The 14,797-nt window shown below is 44.2% G+C and overlaps 1 protein-coding gene across 6 annotated transcripts in view; it reads right to left on the bottom strand.

Moving 5' to 3' along the window:
- Positions 1-14,797, bottom strand: part of LOC124605423 (inter-alpha-trypsin inhibitor heavy chain H4-like) — a 262,768-nt gene that overhangs the window by 97,091 nt on the left and 150,880 nt on the right. For 3 of the 6 annotated variants that reach the window (XM_047137082.1, XM_047137108.1, XM_047137125.1), the window contains exon 1: positions 5,508-5,599. The exons of the other annotated variants lie outside the window; for them this stretch is intronic. In XM_047137082.1, the coding sequence (XP_046993038.1) occupies positions 5,508-5,588 (81 nt within the window). In that variant the 5' untranslated portion in view covers positions 5,589-5,599. Of the gene's footprint in view, positions 1-5,507; positions 5,600-14,797 lie in introns of those variants that run through there. 6 annotated transcript variants of the gene reach the window in all.

Genomic DNA, 14,797 nt, shown 5'->3' with positions numbered 1-14,797 from the left:
CTGACTATCAGACCGCAAGGCACAGATCGTAATACTGAAAAGAATCACAGCAGAGTCATATCCCAAAGCAGTAAACAAATATTTCAAGATATGACTTCATTGGCAATACAGACGTTTAAAGACGATATCGAAAGGCAAACGTGGCAACAAATCTACAATAAGACGACTTGTACGACAAATATAATTGATTTCTGCAAACCCTTCATCATAATTGCGTAGGCTTCCGCGGCCAGAGTCAGTCGACATAACAGTTTTTTGGATATGGTGCAGTGTCATAATGTATAGAACTACTGACGCTGGAGAAAAAACCAACGTTTCGGCCACGATTGCAGCGGCCTTCTCCTTCGTCTACTGATGCGTTCTAGCTATGCAATGTCCCTTATATTTTGTTGTAACTGTTCACTGCGCAAGCCATCACGTCATAATTTTAAAAAGATAGTTCGTTTTATTGGTCAGTTAAGGAAGAAGGAGAGGGAACTTTATTTTAATAGGTTATTGCGGTGGAGGGAGAGCGTGTTATGTGCCGTGATTGGTGGTCACCGTCGAATGAGAAGTTGGCTGCTGTTTACCAACTGCTGGACGTCGGCCGCGCAGCAGCAGTTACTCGCCGGTAGTGCTCGTGCCTCGTGTTGACAGTGCGGTCTGCTCGGCTCTGATTTCTGGCAGCCAAGATGGGGCAAGCCTGAGTCCATCCTCCCTGCTCATGTTGTTAGGGTGTTTAAGTATTTCGATGGCCTCTCTGATTTTGCGTTTCGTCATAGCCGGCTGCTTGACCAACACACAGATTCGCTGAATTTTATTTCTCTTCCGCAATCTTGATGATGTTCTGCCACCAGATTTGTTGTGTTGACCTAGACGACTATAGCGTTCGTATTCCCGTATGCGCGTTGCTATTGGCCTGCCTATCTCGCCGATGTATGCCTCTCCACATTCGGATTCCAACTTGTACACGCCTGCAGTGTGTAATGCGTCCCCCGTGTCCTTAGTGAAGCCCTGCGACACATGTAGAGGACTGGCTGCACTCCAACTCGGCGGAAGTTTTTGCCTATTCAGTCAGCAACATTTTTCACATAAGGTAAGCGCACTGTTGGCTGCAGTTTGTCCATTTCTTGCTTATCTTGCTTACTTATACTCGTCGACAAGGCTCTGTGGATGGACTTATGGCTGTAGCCATTGGCTAGAAACGTTGTGCGTAGCCTTTTAACCTCAGGTATTATGTTTTGAGCATCACTTAGGCGCTGTGCATGGAGTGCCAAAGAACAGATGACCGAGTTCCTCTGCTATGGGTGGAGGTGGATGCATTACACACTGCAGGCGTGTACAATGTGGAATGCGAATGCGGAGAGGCATACATCGGCGAAACAGGTAGGCTAATAGCAACGCGCATTCGGGAACACGAACGCTATATGCGTCTAGGGCAGCACAACGAATCTGCAGTGGCAGATCATCAGCAATACAGGGTGTTACAAAAAGGTACGGCCAAACTTTCAGGAAACATTCCTCACACACAAAGAAAGGAAAGATGTTATGTGGACATGTGTCCGGAAACGCTTACTTTCCATGTTAGAGTACATTTCATTACTTCTCTTCAAATCACATTAATCATGGAACGGAAACACACAGCAACAGAACATACCAGCGTGGCTTCAAACACTTTGTTACACGAAATGTTCAAAATGTCCTCCGTTAGCGAGGATACATGCATCCACCCTCCGTCGCATGGAATCCCTGATGCGCTGATGCAGCCCTGGAGAATGGCGTATTGTATCACAGCCGTCCACAATACGAGCACGAAGAGTCTCTACATTTGGTACCGGGGTTGCGTAGACAAGAGCTTTCAAATGCCCCCATAAATGAAAGTCAAGGGGGTTGAGGTCAGGAGAGCGTGGAGGCCATGGAACTGGTCCGCCTCTACCAATCCATCAGTCACCGAATCTGTTGTTGAGAAGGGTACCAACACTTCGACTGAAATGTGCAGGAGCTCCATCGTGCATGAACCACATGTTGTGTCGTACTTGTAAAGGCACATGTTCTAGCAGCACAGGTAGAGTATCCCGTATGAAATCATGATAACGTGCTCCATTGAGTGCAGGTGGAAGAACATGGGGCCCAATCAAGACATCACCAACAATACCTGCCCAAACGTTCACAGAAAATCTGTGTTGATGACGTGATTGCACAATTGCGTGCGGATTCTCGTCAGCCCACACATGTTGATTGTGAAAATCTACAATTTGATCACGTTGGAATGAAGCCTCATCCGTAAAGAGAAGATTTGCACTGAAATGAGGATTGACACATTGTTGGATGAACCATTCGCAGAAGTGTACCCGTGGAGGCCAATCAGCTGCTGATAGTGCCTGCACACACTGTACATGGTACGGAAACAACTGATTCTCCCGTAGCACTCTCCATACAGTGACGTGGTCAACGTTACCTTGCCGGCCGCGGTGGTCTCGCGGTTCTAGGCGCGCAGTCCGGAACCGCGCGACTGCTACGGTCGCAGGTTCGAACCCTGCCTCGGGCATGGATGTGTGTGATGTCCTTAGGTTAGTTAGGTTTAAGTAGTTCTAAGTTCTAGGGGACTGATGACCACAGCTGTTAAGTCCCATAGTGCTCAGAGCCATTTTTTGAACGTTACCTTGTACAGCAGCAACTTCTCTGACGCTGACATTAGGGTTATCGTCAACTGCACGAAGAATTGCCTCGTCCATTGCAGGTGTCCTCGTCGTTCTAGGTCTTCCCCAATCGCGAGTCATAGGCTGGAATGTTCCGTGCTCCCTAAGTGGCCGATCAATTGCTTCGAACGTCTTCTTGTCGGGACACCTTCGTTCTGGAAATCTGTCTCGATACAAACGTACCGCGCCACGGCTATTGCCCCGTGCTAATCCATACATCAAATGGGCATCTGCCAACTCCGCATTTGTATACATTGCACTGACTGCAAAACCACGCTCGTGATGAACACTAACCTGTTGATGCTACGTACTGATGTGCTTGATGCTAGTACTGTAGAGCAATGAGTCGCATGTCAACACAAGCACCGAAGTCAACATTACCTTCCTTCAATTGGGCCAACTGGCGGTGAATCGAGGAAGTACAGTACATACTGACGATACTAAAATGAGCTGTAACATGGAAAGTAAGCGTTTCCGGAAACATGTCCACATAACATCTTTTCTTTATTTGTGTGTGAGGAATGTTTCCTGAAAGTTTGGCCATACCTTTTTGTAACACCCTGTATTTCGGAAAAGAAATAAAATTCAGCGAAGCCTGTGTGTAGGCCAAGCAGCCGGTTATGACGAAACGCAAAATCAGAGAGGCCATCGAAATACTTCAGCACCATAAGAACACAGAGAGGATGGACTCAGGATTGCCCCATCTTGGCTGCCAGCAATCAGAGCCGAACTGACCGCACTGTCAACACGAGGCACGACCACTACCAGCGAGTAACTTCTGCCGCGCGGCCGACGTCCAGCATTTGGTAAGCGGGAGCCAACTTCTCAAAAAATGGTTCAAATGGCTCTGAGCACTACGGTACTTAACATCTGAGGTCATCAGTCCCCTAGACTTAGAACTACTTAAACCTAACGAACCCAAAGACATCACAACATCCATGCCCGAGGCAGGATTCGAACATGCGGCTGTAGCAGCAGCGCGGTTCCGGACTGAAGCACCTAGGACCGCTCGGTCACAGCGGCCGGCGCCGACTTCTCATTCGATGGTGACCACCAATCACGGCACATAACACAAGAGCCACTAGACAACAGAGGTTACGCTCTCTCTCCACAGCAATAACCTATTAAAATAAAGTTCCCTCTCATTCTTCCTTAATTGACCAATGGAACGAACTATCTTTTTAAAATGACGACGTAATGCATGCGCACTGAACAATAAAAACAAGATATAAGTTACACTGCACAGCTAGAACGCACCAGTACACGCAGAAGAAGGCCCCTGCAACAGTCGCCGAAACGTTGGTTTTTTTTCTCCAGCAGCAGTAGTTTAAAGATTATTGTCACATCTCACCTCAAAATCTCAAGGAGTGTGATCGTATGAAGTTGAGTAGCACGGCCGCGTCGTCTTAGTCTAGCGGACATTGACTTGGAAGAGCCAAAGAAAGAAGAGAGGAAGACGGCGTTATTTCAGATGGAGCACAAAAAATGTTCAAATGTGTGTGAAATCTTATGAGACTTAACAGTGAAGGTCATCAGTCCCTAAGCTTACACACTACTTAATCGAAATTATCCTAAGGACAAACACACACACCCATGCTCGAGGGAGGACTTGAACCTCCGCCAGGATCAGCCGCACAGTCCATGACTGCAGCGCCTCAGACCGCTCGGCTAAACCCGCGCGGCGATGGAGCACAAACGTATATTTTGGAATAATGGTGATGGTCGTATGGGGATATGAACAGTTGTACTCCCGGATATCGGTCCAGTGCGTTATCAGTGTACCGATAGAGGGCACTGTGTATCGGTGTCTCATAAAGTTGGGGCTGCTATTTTAAAAACCGTCTCTGATTTGTGTTGGGTTTTAAAACGCCGATTATCATATGTATTTCCCAGAGTAACAAAAAATAGTAACAGAAATCATCTTTCATGTTTACGTGACAAATTTAATACGGGAGAATTAAATGAATTTATCTGGCTGTGTTGGTTGGTAGCCAGTTACATAAAAAACAACTAGAGCGTAAAATCGTTGGGAAGTTATGATTCGGCACGTTTCCAGTCTGTCTATTTCGTTTACATAGTGAAGGTCGTTAATGCTTGAAGGCGCGGTGGCGTCCTACACGGAGACACAGGCATTCCGTTCGATTCTTGTTGCTAGATGAAAATTTCACCACCAGTATTTGGCCAGCAACGAGGATGGAGAGTTTGGCAAACAATTTTTATCATCAGATTTTCCGACAATGTCCTGGATTTAATTCAGAACTTGTCCTTAGAGTCTCAAGGTGAGACGGCGTGTGAATCTCTTGGTGGTGATCTGGACGCCGGATTGGAACGTTATGCTCGGTGGGCCCCGTAGTGCTATTCGAGGGGAGTAGGCTGACTGCCCGCACCGGATTTCGCCGTCTCCCGTCTGTCATCACAACACTGTGTGCGAGTAAACCTGACATCAAGCACATCATTACAGTCACCTAAACTCAAAAGATACGTTTACGACCCAAGTCTCACGCAGCGCAAGTGAACAGGCTAATGTGCGCGGAGGAAGGGAATCCTTTCCGATTGTTAACTCTCGGGGTCACCCAACCAGCAACGCCAGACGACTGTTTCTTTTGCTTCGGAATTTTACATTCCATGATCGCAGCACATCCACGTGACTCACATGCTTCGCTCACTGCAAAGGACAAACAAAAGCTTTTTTATACGGAGATTCTGAATTTTATGTCGTTTACGTCTCGAAACTCCCTACTAGTACTGCAAACTCCTTGTGACAGAGCACGCTGAGAAGATCCTTGAGAACACCTCCCACACGTTAATAAGGAATGACTGGTCGCTTACCGGCGCGTCTTCAGCGGCGGCCAAGGCCAGCGCGAACACCGCCACGAGCGCCGCGGTAACAACTGCCTCCCAGGTGCGCATGCTGTCTGCGACTGGCCGGGGAGGCGCCTCCGCCTCCATATAAACCGGCAGCAGCAGCCGGCCCTACACCGGCTTTCGCAGAACGTGACGTCTCCAGACGCCGATTCCTGGAAGCACCTGACCGCTGCTGCAGCTTCTGCCGTCTTCAATGAGCGCACATCGTACACACCTCATTCGATCACCTCGCGAAATGTCAGCTCTCAGTTACTTGTTTTCCTGTGCTGGAAGATACATCGAGGACTACAGTTCTCGAAGAAGACGAAAAGTCAATGTGGCAACTGCTAGAAAAACAATTTTCACAAGAGCTCCACACTGATCTAAAAAGAAGATTAAAACATACGTTCCTTTTACGGTACTGGGTCTGCTTTATGTCCCGTTCACAATGATCAACAAATTTGATCCTTAAGAAGAAACGAAACTTAAGTTCAAATTGACACGCTCGATAAGAAATGAGACGATATATGCATCGAAAATGATCATCGTTTGGACGAAGTAGATAATATTAATATAAGTATTAGTCCATACTGAAGGAAATCTTTGAACTCCTCAAACTGCAGATAATTGAACTGATAGGTACAGTTTGGCCTCGGTTAGTTCCCTGTTTTATTGGTGCTGCTAGCAGTGCAGAGAATCGGCATTAGTTGCAAAAATATTCATTTGTACAGAGCGCTGCCAACGTTTCCGCGTGTGTCACGTCTGCTTTCGTAAAAGCACAATACACGGATAGTGTTGTGAACACTGCGACACACGTTCTGTGGTACCTTTCTGTCATTGGAGCCGGCTGGAGTGGCCGAGCGGTTCTGGGCGCTACATTCTGGAACCGCACGACTGTTACGGTCGCAGGTTCGAATCCTGCCTCGGGCATGGATGTGTGTGATGTCCTTAGGTTAGCTAGGTTTAAGTAGTTCTAAGTTCTAGGGGACTGATGACCTGAGAAGTTACGTCCCATAGTGCTCAGAGCCATTTGAACCATTTGTCTTTGGAACTCTCCCCTTGGCAGTCCTAATGCGGGGGAACGCCACTCCTCACACTGCCCGCGACAGTCACCGCGCGAATTGTCAACTAATCATGGACAAGCAGCGCGCACTGCAGAAGGAATTATGTATAAAAACATGTATACCTATGAAAAATAAGTGTACTTACGTTTGCAGCTGTCTGATTTCTGCAGTCAGCTGCACTTATATTAATACATCTATCCAGTTTGAGTAGTTGGTGTAGTGTTTGATTCTAGAGGATACGTTTATATTTGGATATGTTTTAAATTATTTCTTAAAAGAAGTCTTTTTCCAATTTATTTTTCTTTTCGCAGACAGTGAACTTGAACAACGAATACAACCTTTCCGATTGCGGGACCTTTCTATGTGCTGTACCAAAATTATTTTGTATTTGTGGCTTCATAATCAAGATTAATGATTTCAGTATAGAGAACTCCCTGTATTTCAAGTGTCTGTTGTTCAGTAAATCCTTCCTAGTGGTTGTTTATTAGCAAGTGGCGTTGCTTAATATAGATTCATTATGAAAGAGTCAGCCTTAGGACTAATTTTCCGGCCAGCCGTCAGTTACTCCGGACGCGTCGGATATCCGCGCGGTCCGGGGCACCTTGCCACAGTTCGCGTGGCTCTCCCCCGTCGGAGATTCGAGTCCTCCCTCGGGCATGGGTGTGTGTGTTGTCCTTCGCGTAAGTCAGTTTAAGTTAGATTAAGTAGTGTGTAATCCTAGAGACCGATGACCTCAGCAGTTTGGTTCCATAGGAACTTATTACAAATTTCCAAGTTTTTGAGTGATTCACAGTTTCCTTCAAATGTATTATCGAAATTTTGCAATAACTTGTTAAACATGATGATGAGAACTTTTCTGTTTTACTCTGCCCACGCGGTACTTCTTTAATGATGCCATTATAGACAGAACGCTGTAACGCAACAAAAATTGTGCGTTACGTTAAATAGCTTTTTCTTTGACTGTCCTTCCTGAAGCCAGTACTCTCCTTTATGATAAAATATACTGCCAATTCGCAGAAAAATAAACATCCAGTACCTGTAACTTGTAAATCATTCGACATTCAAGCAAGTCATGTGCATTAAGTAGAGGAATATTTCCCCTTCAGCCATGGCGGCTTATGTATATTAATGTTTGGACCCTCTGAACTATACGCTGGTTTTATTGCTCTTAGTTTACATACTGAAGACATGTAGGGTGAGGGATTGTAAGCATAACTGATAGTGTAAATACTTTTTATTAAGGCAAAGTCATTACCGAATACGCACTACATGAAAATCTTGAAACATTAACGTTATTAGCGAGCTAAAACCACTCAAGTATTAGGGATAAAGTACTGTTCTACTGACGTGCTGATTTTTTACCTTTTATTTGTCCATTTATCGCTCAGATTCAGACTGTAACTACATTGAGTTACCGCCTCGAATCACTTTGTTTAGTTAGTAATTACTTCTGTCAAGATGAAATAATAATTCTCACATTTTTGTCTAATAATCTTATTATGAAATCCTTGCACCGGATTAAAATTCTATTGAGGTTCACCGTAATTTCGGTATCTCTAAAGTCCCCTTTAATGCTAAAATTTAAGCACAACCTTAGATATCATTAAATAGGTATACACACTTCAGTTAAACGAAAAAGTACGTGAAATAAAATCTGTCAGGTTAAGGAGTGCCGTGCTTACACTCTTCCCATTACGGCAGAGTGATTAAGCCTTACTTCACAACTACTGTCATTTCAAGTTATTAATGTTTCATACTTTTGTATTTTACCAATTGTACTAATGAAAAGCAATTAACACAAGTATAAATGTAATTCTGGATAGTTCTTCAAATTTTTAGTAATGGCCATACCCTACATCTCTGATTGAGTACCCGTGTCCAGGAGCTGGATACAATGTCTCCGTAAAAAGTTCACTCACCTCCTGCGTCTGCGTCAACTGTACGCTTAGAATTTCTGTTCATAACATAGAAATCGCCGGAAATGACATGCACGATAAAACCGTTTTGACGTCACTGGGAGCAAAGAGATTTCCCCTAATAGCAGCGCCAATTTGCTTGAAGGCGCGCAGGAACAGGACCTTCCTGCTGCAGGCTGGAGTAGGGCGCGGAGCTAGCGTTGCCCCTGCGCCACGGGCATCAGTCGTGGGTTGGTACGACGCGGACGCAAGGCCGCCTATTTCTGCACGTCAGTCAACTCTTCCTCGAATTTCTCTGTGACTTCTCCAGTTGCTGCGTCAGTGAGGAGTTATTTTGTAGCATCAAGAACTCATCAGCTTCGGAAGTCACGGGATAACACGTGTAAATAGAAGCTACGCCACATTCCCCCTCTTCTAGCCACAGCAATGCGGAAACTACATTTAACAGTAAGTGGTACTTTATGCCAAGCATATTTATAATACGTCGCACATAGACAATAACCTAGTAAAGACTAAGAGAAGGGTGATTTTTAAGAGAATATAAGGAGTATACGTTTATGCCTAAAATACGGGAGAAAAGGAAAATATACGGATATCAAGATAATTAATAGTTAGTGCAAGAAGGTTACTTCAGAGTGACTGAGAGACATTAAGAAAGATTTGATTACACAGTAAGTCGATTAAGCGTAAATGTATGAAGGGATTTCAAAGAGTATCGGTACGTACGCAGTAGCAAGCGCTACCACAATACTGCATAGTACCGCACTTTTCCGGGGCACCTACTTCGGGTTCTGGTTCAAATGGCTCTGAGCTCTTTGGGACTTAACATCTGTGGTCGTCAGTCCCCTAGAACTTAGAACTACTTATACCTAACTAACCTAAGGACATCACACACATCCATGCCCGAGGCAGGATTCGAACCTGCGACAGTAGCGGTCACGCGGTTCCAGACTGAAGCGCTTAGAACCGCACGGCCACACCGGCCGGCACTTCGGGTTCTATTGGTGACGGTAAGGTAAGGTCAAGCGCTTTGATCAGACCTCGGGTTAGCGACCATTTTTGTACCCAACAGAACGATCGTGCCCGCATCTCGTGGTCGTGCGGTAGCGTTCTCGCTTCCCACGCCCGGGTTCCCGGGTTCGATTCCCGGCGGGGTCAGGGATTTTCTCTGCCTCGTGATGGCTGGGTGATGTGTGATGTCCTTAGGTTAGTTAGGTTTAAGTAGTTCTAAGTTATAGGGGACTGATGACCATAGATGTTAAGTCCCATAGTGCACAGAGCCATTTGAATTTAGATCGATCGTCTTGTTGTTGTTGTTGTTGTTATTGTTTTGGTCTTCAGTCCAGAGACTGGTTTGATGCAGCGCTCCATGCTACTCTATTCTGTGCAAGCTTCTTCAATTCAAAGTACCTACTGCAACCTACATCTTTCTGAATCTGGTTAGTGCATTCATCTCTTGGTCTCCCTCTACGATTTTTACTCTCCACACTGCCCTCCAATACTAGATTGGTGATCCCTTGATGTCTCAGAACATGTCCTACCAACCGATCCCTTCTTCTAGTTAAGTTGTGTCACAAATTTCTCTTGTCCCCAATTCTATTCAGTACCTCCTCATTAGGTATGTGATCTACCCATCTAATCTTCAGTATACTTCTGTAGCACTACATTTCGAATGCTGCTATCTTCTTCTTGTCTAACTATTTATCATCCATACATGGCTATACTCCATACAGATACTTTCAGAAACGACTTCCTGACACTTAAATCTATACTCGATGTTAACAAATTTCTCTTCTTCAGAAACGTTTTCCTTGCCATTGTCAGTCTACATTTTATATCCTCTCTACTTCGACCATCATTAGTTAATTTGCTCCCCACAGAGCAAAACTCATTTCTAATCTAATAGCCTCAGCATCACCCGACTTATTCCGACTACGTTCCATTATCCTCGTTTTGCTTTTGTTGATGTTCATCTTATATCTTCATTTCAAGACACTGTCCATTCCGTTCAACTGCTCTTTCAAGTCCTTTGCTGTCTCTGACAGAAATACAATGTCATCGGCAAACCTCAAAGTTTTTATTTCTTTTCCATGGATTTTAATTCCTACTCCGAATTTTTCTTTTGTTTCCTCTACTGCTTGCTCAATATACAGATTCAATAACATCGGGAAAGGCTACAACCCTGTCTCACTCCCTTCCCAACCACTGCTTCCCTTTCATGCCCCTCGATTCTTATAACTGCCATTTGTTTTCTGTACAAATTGTAAATAGCCTTTCGCTCCCTGTATTTGACCCCTGTCACCTTCTGACTTTGAAAGAGAGCATTCCAGTCGACATTCACAAAATCTTTCTCTAACTCTACATATGCTAGAAACGTAGGTTTGCCTTTCCTTAAACTGTCTTCTAAGATAAGTCGTAGGGTCAGTATTGCCTCACGTGTTCCAACATTTCTACGGAATCCAAACTGATCTTCCCAGAGGTCGGCTTCTACCAGTTTTTCCACTCGTCTGTAAGGAATTCGTGTTATTATGTTGCAGCCGTGACTTATTAAATTGATAGTTTGGTAATTTTCACGTCTGTCAACACCTGCCTTCTTTGGGATTATACATCTTGCTCCAGATGGTAGAGTTTGGTCAGAGCTGGCTCTCCCAAGGCTATCAATAGTTCTCATGGAATGTTGTCTACTCCAGGAGCCTCGTTTCGACGTAGGTCTTTCAGTGCTCTGTCAAACTCTTCATGCAGTATCATATCTCCCATTTCATCTTCATCTATGCCCTCTTCCATTTCGATAATATCGCCCTCAAGTACATCGCCCTTGTATAGACCCTCTTCAAACTCCTTCCACCTTTCTGCTTTATCGTCTTTGCTTAGAACTGTGTTTCCATTGGAGCTCTTGATATTCATACAAGTGGTTCTCTTTTCTCCAAAGGTCTCTTTAATTTTCCTGTAGGCAGTATCTATCTTACTCCTAGTGATATATGCCTCTACATCCTTACATTTATCCTCTAGCCATCCTTGCTTAGCCGTTTTTCACTTCCTGTCGATCTCATTTTTGAGACGTTTGTATTCCTTTTTGCCTGCTTCATTTACTGCATTTTTATATTTGCTCCGTTCATCAATTAAATTCAACATATAATCTCTTACCCAAGGATTTCTACTAGCCCTCGTCTTTTTACCTACTTGATCCTCTGCTGCCTTCACTATTTCATCTCTCAAAGCTACCCATTCTTTTTCTTTCTGCTGATAACGATCGTCTTACTGTAACTGTAATACAGAGCAGGGTCAAAGTTTGAATATTACACACTTCCTGCGGCTTAGGGGAATGGAGAAAAGGTGTTGGTCTTTTTTTTTAACTGATATGGTTCGCGGTGTTCATTAAGGGACTTACGGAGAACCATTTGGTTCACGGGCGGTTCCTGAGAAAACCTGAAAAGAGCGTTTCTCGTCATTTGTTAACCATCAACAGCAGATATCTAAATAACTAACCGTAATAAATTGCTCCAATTTTAACGGTAAAGAATAAAGGCATTGAACTAGAAATGACATCTTCCCGTTTTCAATCATCCTTACCCGTTTTCGAGAAACTCCGCAAAAATGTGGATCTCGTTTACCACAACCTAATCGCGTGTTCCATGGCGGCTACGCATAGCAAATGGTTGAAATGAGTAAGCTATATTCCTAAGATCCCGATCACGAACAATTTCGAATGTTTTCTTGATGTCTTGATCCGTTTCCAAGATATAGAGGTTCAAGGTTACCCTGTTTATACACATAAAATACGCACCTAAAGTACGATGCGGCTAATACATAGTTTATAAAGAAACGTATGACGGAGAAATATTCTGTAAAGAGTCTCTGTTATCATCGGAATGGTTTTATGGAACCCCATGTAGCACTGATGTATTTTGCCACACAGCCACAGAACACGTGGACGCAAAGTAGCCACCAGTTCAGGCCTCTTGCAAAGGGAGAGTGCCCTAATAAAATGTAATCAATACTTTTAATAACAGATTTAGCTTCTTCTTTAGATTACGAGTCGATTTATATAAGACTCGGGCTGATCGGTCATGTAGTTTACAAATCGAGTTCATTAACTGGCAATTTAGTCATACCACTTGAATGTTCCCAGGCAATTATTGGCACAATACTGCATATTATTAGAAGGTTAATGTAGCCGTTAGCTTGAATCTCAGTTCATCTTCGCCGGCGGCGTTGGGACACATGCCCCGCCCGCCGTTCTTGCGAAAGACCCACTGTTCCAGGTGTCCCAATTGTGAGGGCGCCAGCACTGCCTTCACGGGCCGGAACGAATACGCGACGGGCTCACCAGTTATAGTGTTCACGGAGCTGCTCTTCCTGTCGTTGGACGCAGTGTCGCTCTGTCTTGGAAAACAAATGTGACTGGAGAAGCTCTAGAGACCCTGCTGAAGCCATTTCTTAGTAGGTACAAGTTCTTGACCATCGTCCGCGAGTGAGTTGCCGCTATTAAGCACAAATGGGCATGCTAGTTACATGAGTAGGGGCTATTGATCGCACGACACAATACAGCATGCTAAGTAAACAGTTTCCACGTGCTAATCGGTGGTAATTGCGACGTGACACGATAAGGTGTACACAAAACGATGGTGTGGGAATCGCAGCGATTCCCGTAAAAGCAGTCTCTACCGCCCCTGCCTGGGATGGTCTCGGCGATTCTCATGACTTAGTATTATAATCAATTATCTTTCGGCGTACTTCTCTAGACGCAGCGGTTGGATCATTCAATATTAAGTCCGTGATTTGCTATATTTGATTATTATTGTGTGTTGATCTGCAGCAAGGTGAGCCTATCCAGTTTCTTAACTTCGTTGGTGAGCAATAGCCCTTATTCACGTGTAATAGGCTACCTCTCATATAACGTGTTGCCTTCAAACAAGATATGCAACATCATACGAGATCTGTCTGCTTGCTTTCTTGGTCTGTGGTTTCCTCCTGTTGTCTCTTTCGTTATCAATGAATCACTAAAACCCAGCTAGGCGTGATGAAGCCCGATTTTGACAGCAGCTGGGACAGCAGAAGGATCACAGGTGAGATTTAATATCATCAGTTCTTAGGGGATCAAGAAAAACGGACAGCCAGGTCAGTAATTCAGTCACTCTTCATTCAGCTTCGTAAACCACCTTCCACCAGCAACATCCTTTACATAATACTGTAGCACATGCAAAATTTTTGTGCATGTAAAATCCGTTCTGAGGCCTAATATTGTTTTGATTATTTCAATTTCACGTAAGTAAAGAATCAAAATTTTGCTGATCCATGAAGTTCTTTTCACTTGAGTAACATGCCTTGCTGTCATGATTTGCTTCGGGCCTGTGTCCCACTACAACGCGGGGTCAGCCTTGTTACTATAGATTTGGCAATGTTAGTGTTGGAGGGTGGCCAGGTGGCCTGCCTGTGGCCACCCTGTATCCCCTGGGACGGAATTAGTGTACTCCAGCTGTCTCCAGCTGTCTGAAACAGTGCGAACAAGGATATTGGAATGTAGTTGAATTAAATCAGGTGATGCTGAAGGAATTAGATTAGGTAACGAGACACTTAAAGTAGTAGATGAGTTTTGATATTTGGGCAGCTACGGCGGCGCGTTTACTTTCTGGGTTTAAACCAGAACCTACCTGTAAACTGGTCGCAGCAGATCGCCGGTAGGAAAGCCGAGCAGAAACCTACCGTACTGCGACTCCACCAGGCTGCATACAACGTAACTATTCTAAAAATGGGGAAAAGGTCTTAATTTTGAACGAAAGGTGGAAATACCGGCAAAACTTCGGTATATTCTGAAGTTTAGAATTACAAGTTTCCTGCCAAGCCCGTGCTAATCCTAACACAGCCATGCACAAAACCCTTTCATTCACGTTAGCAAGATTATGGTAACGTATTTCCCGAAATATGAACAGCTACTAAACACGGATTGTGTTAAATGAAAATGCCTGCTTCACTATCGGTGTCTAATGAACTCAAGTTTTTGATCACCGATCTTCTCAGTATGCCTTTTCTCATACACATTCTGATATTTTATTTATACTTTACGTTATTAACTATTTTCATTTGGACTCGAATTAGCTTTCCTTTCACCATAAACTTACTTACCATATTATGATACAAAATTCCCCGTTGTGCTTTCACACTGTCTTAACAATTTCTCACGCTTCTTCGTACAGCCTTTGTGAGTATAACAATGATCTACATATTTACTTTAGACCAGATCCACGCATCATTCGTACTACCAAAAACATATACAAAACTGTGCAAACACAAATAA

Source organism: Schistocerca americana, chromosome 1 (assembly GCF_021461395.2).
Source record: "Schistocerca americana isolate TAMUIC-IGC-003095 chromosome 1, iqSchAmer2.1, whole genome shotgun sequence".
NCBI classification, from domain to species: Eukaryota; Metazoa; Arthropoda; class Insecta; order Orthoptera; family Acrididae; genus Schistocerca; species Schistocerca americana.
This window is presented reverse-complemented; position numbering and strand designations above follow the sequence as displayed.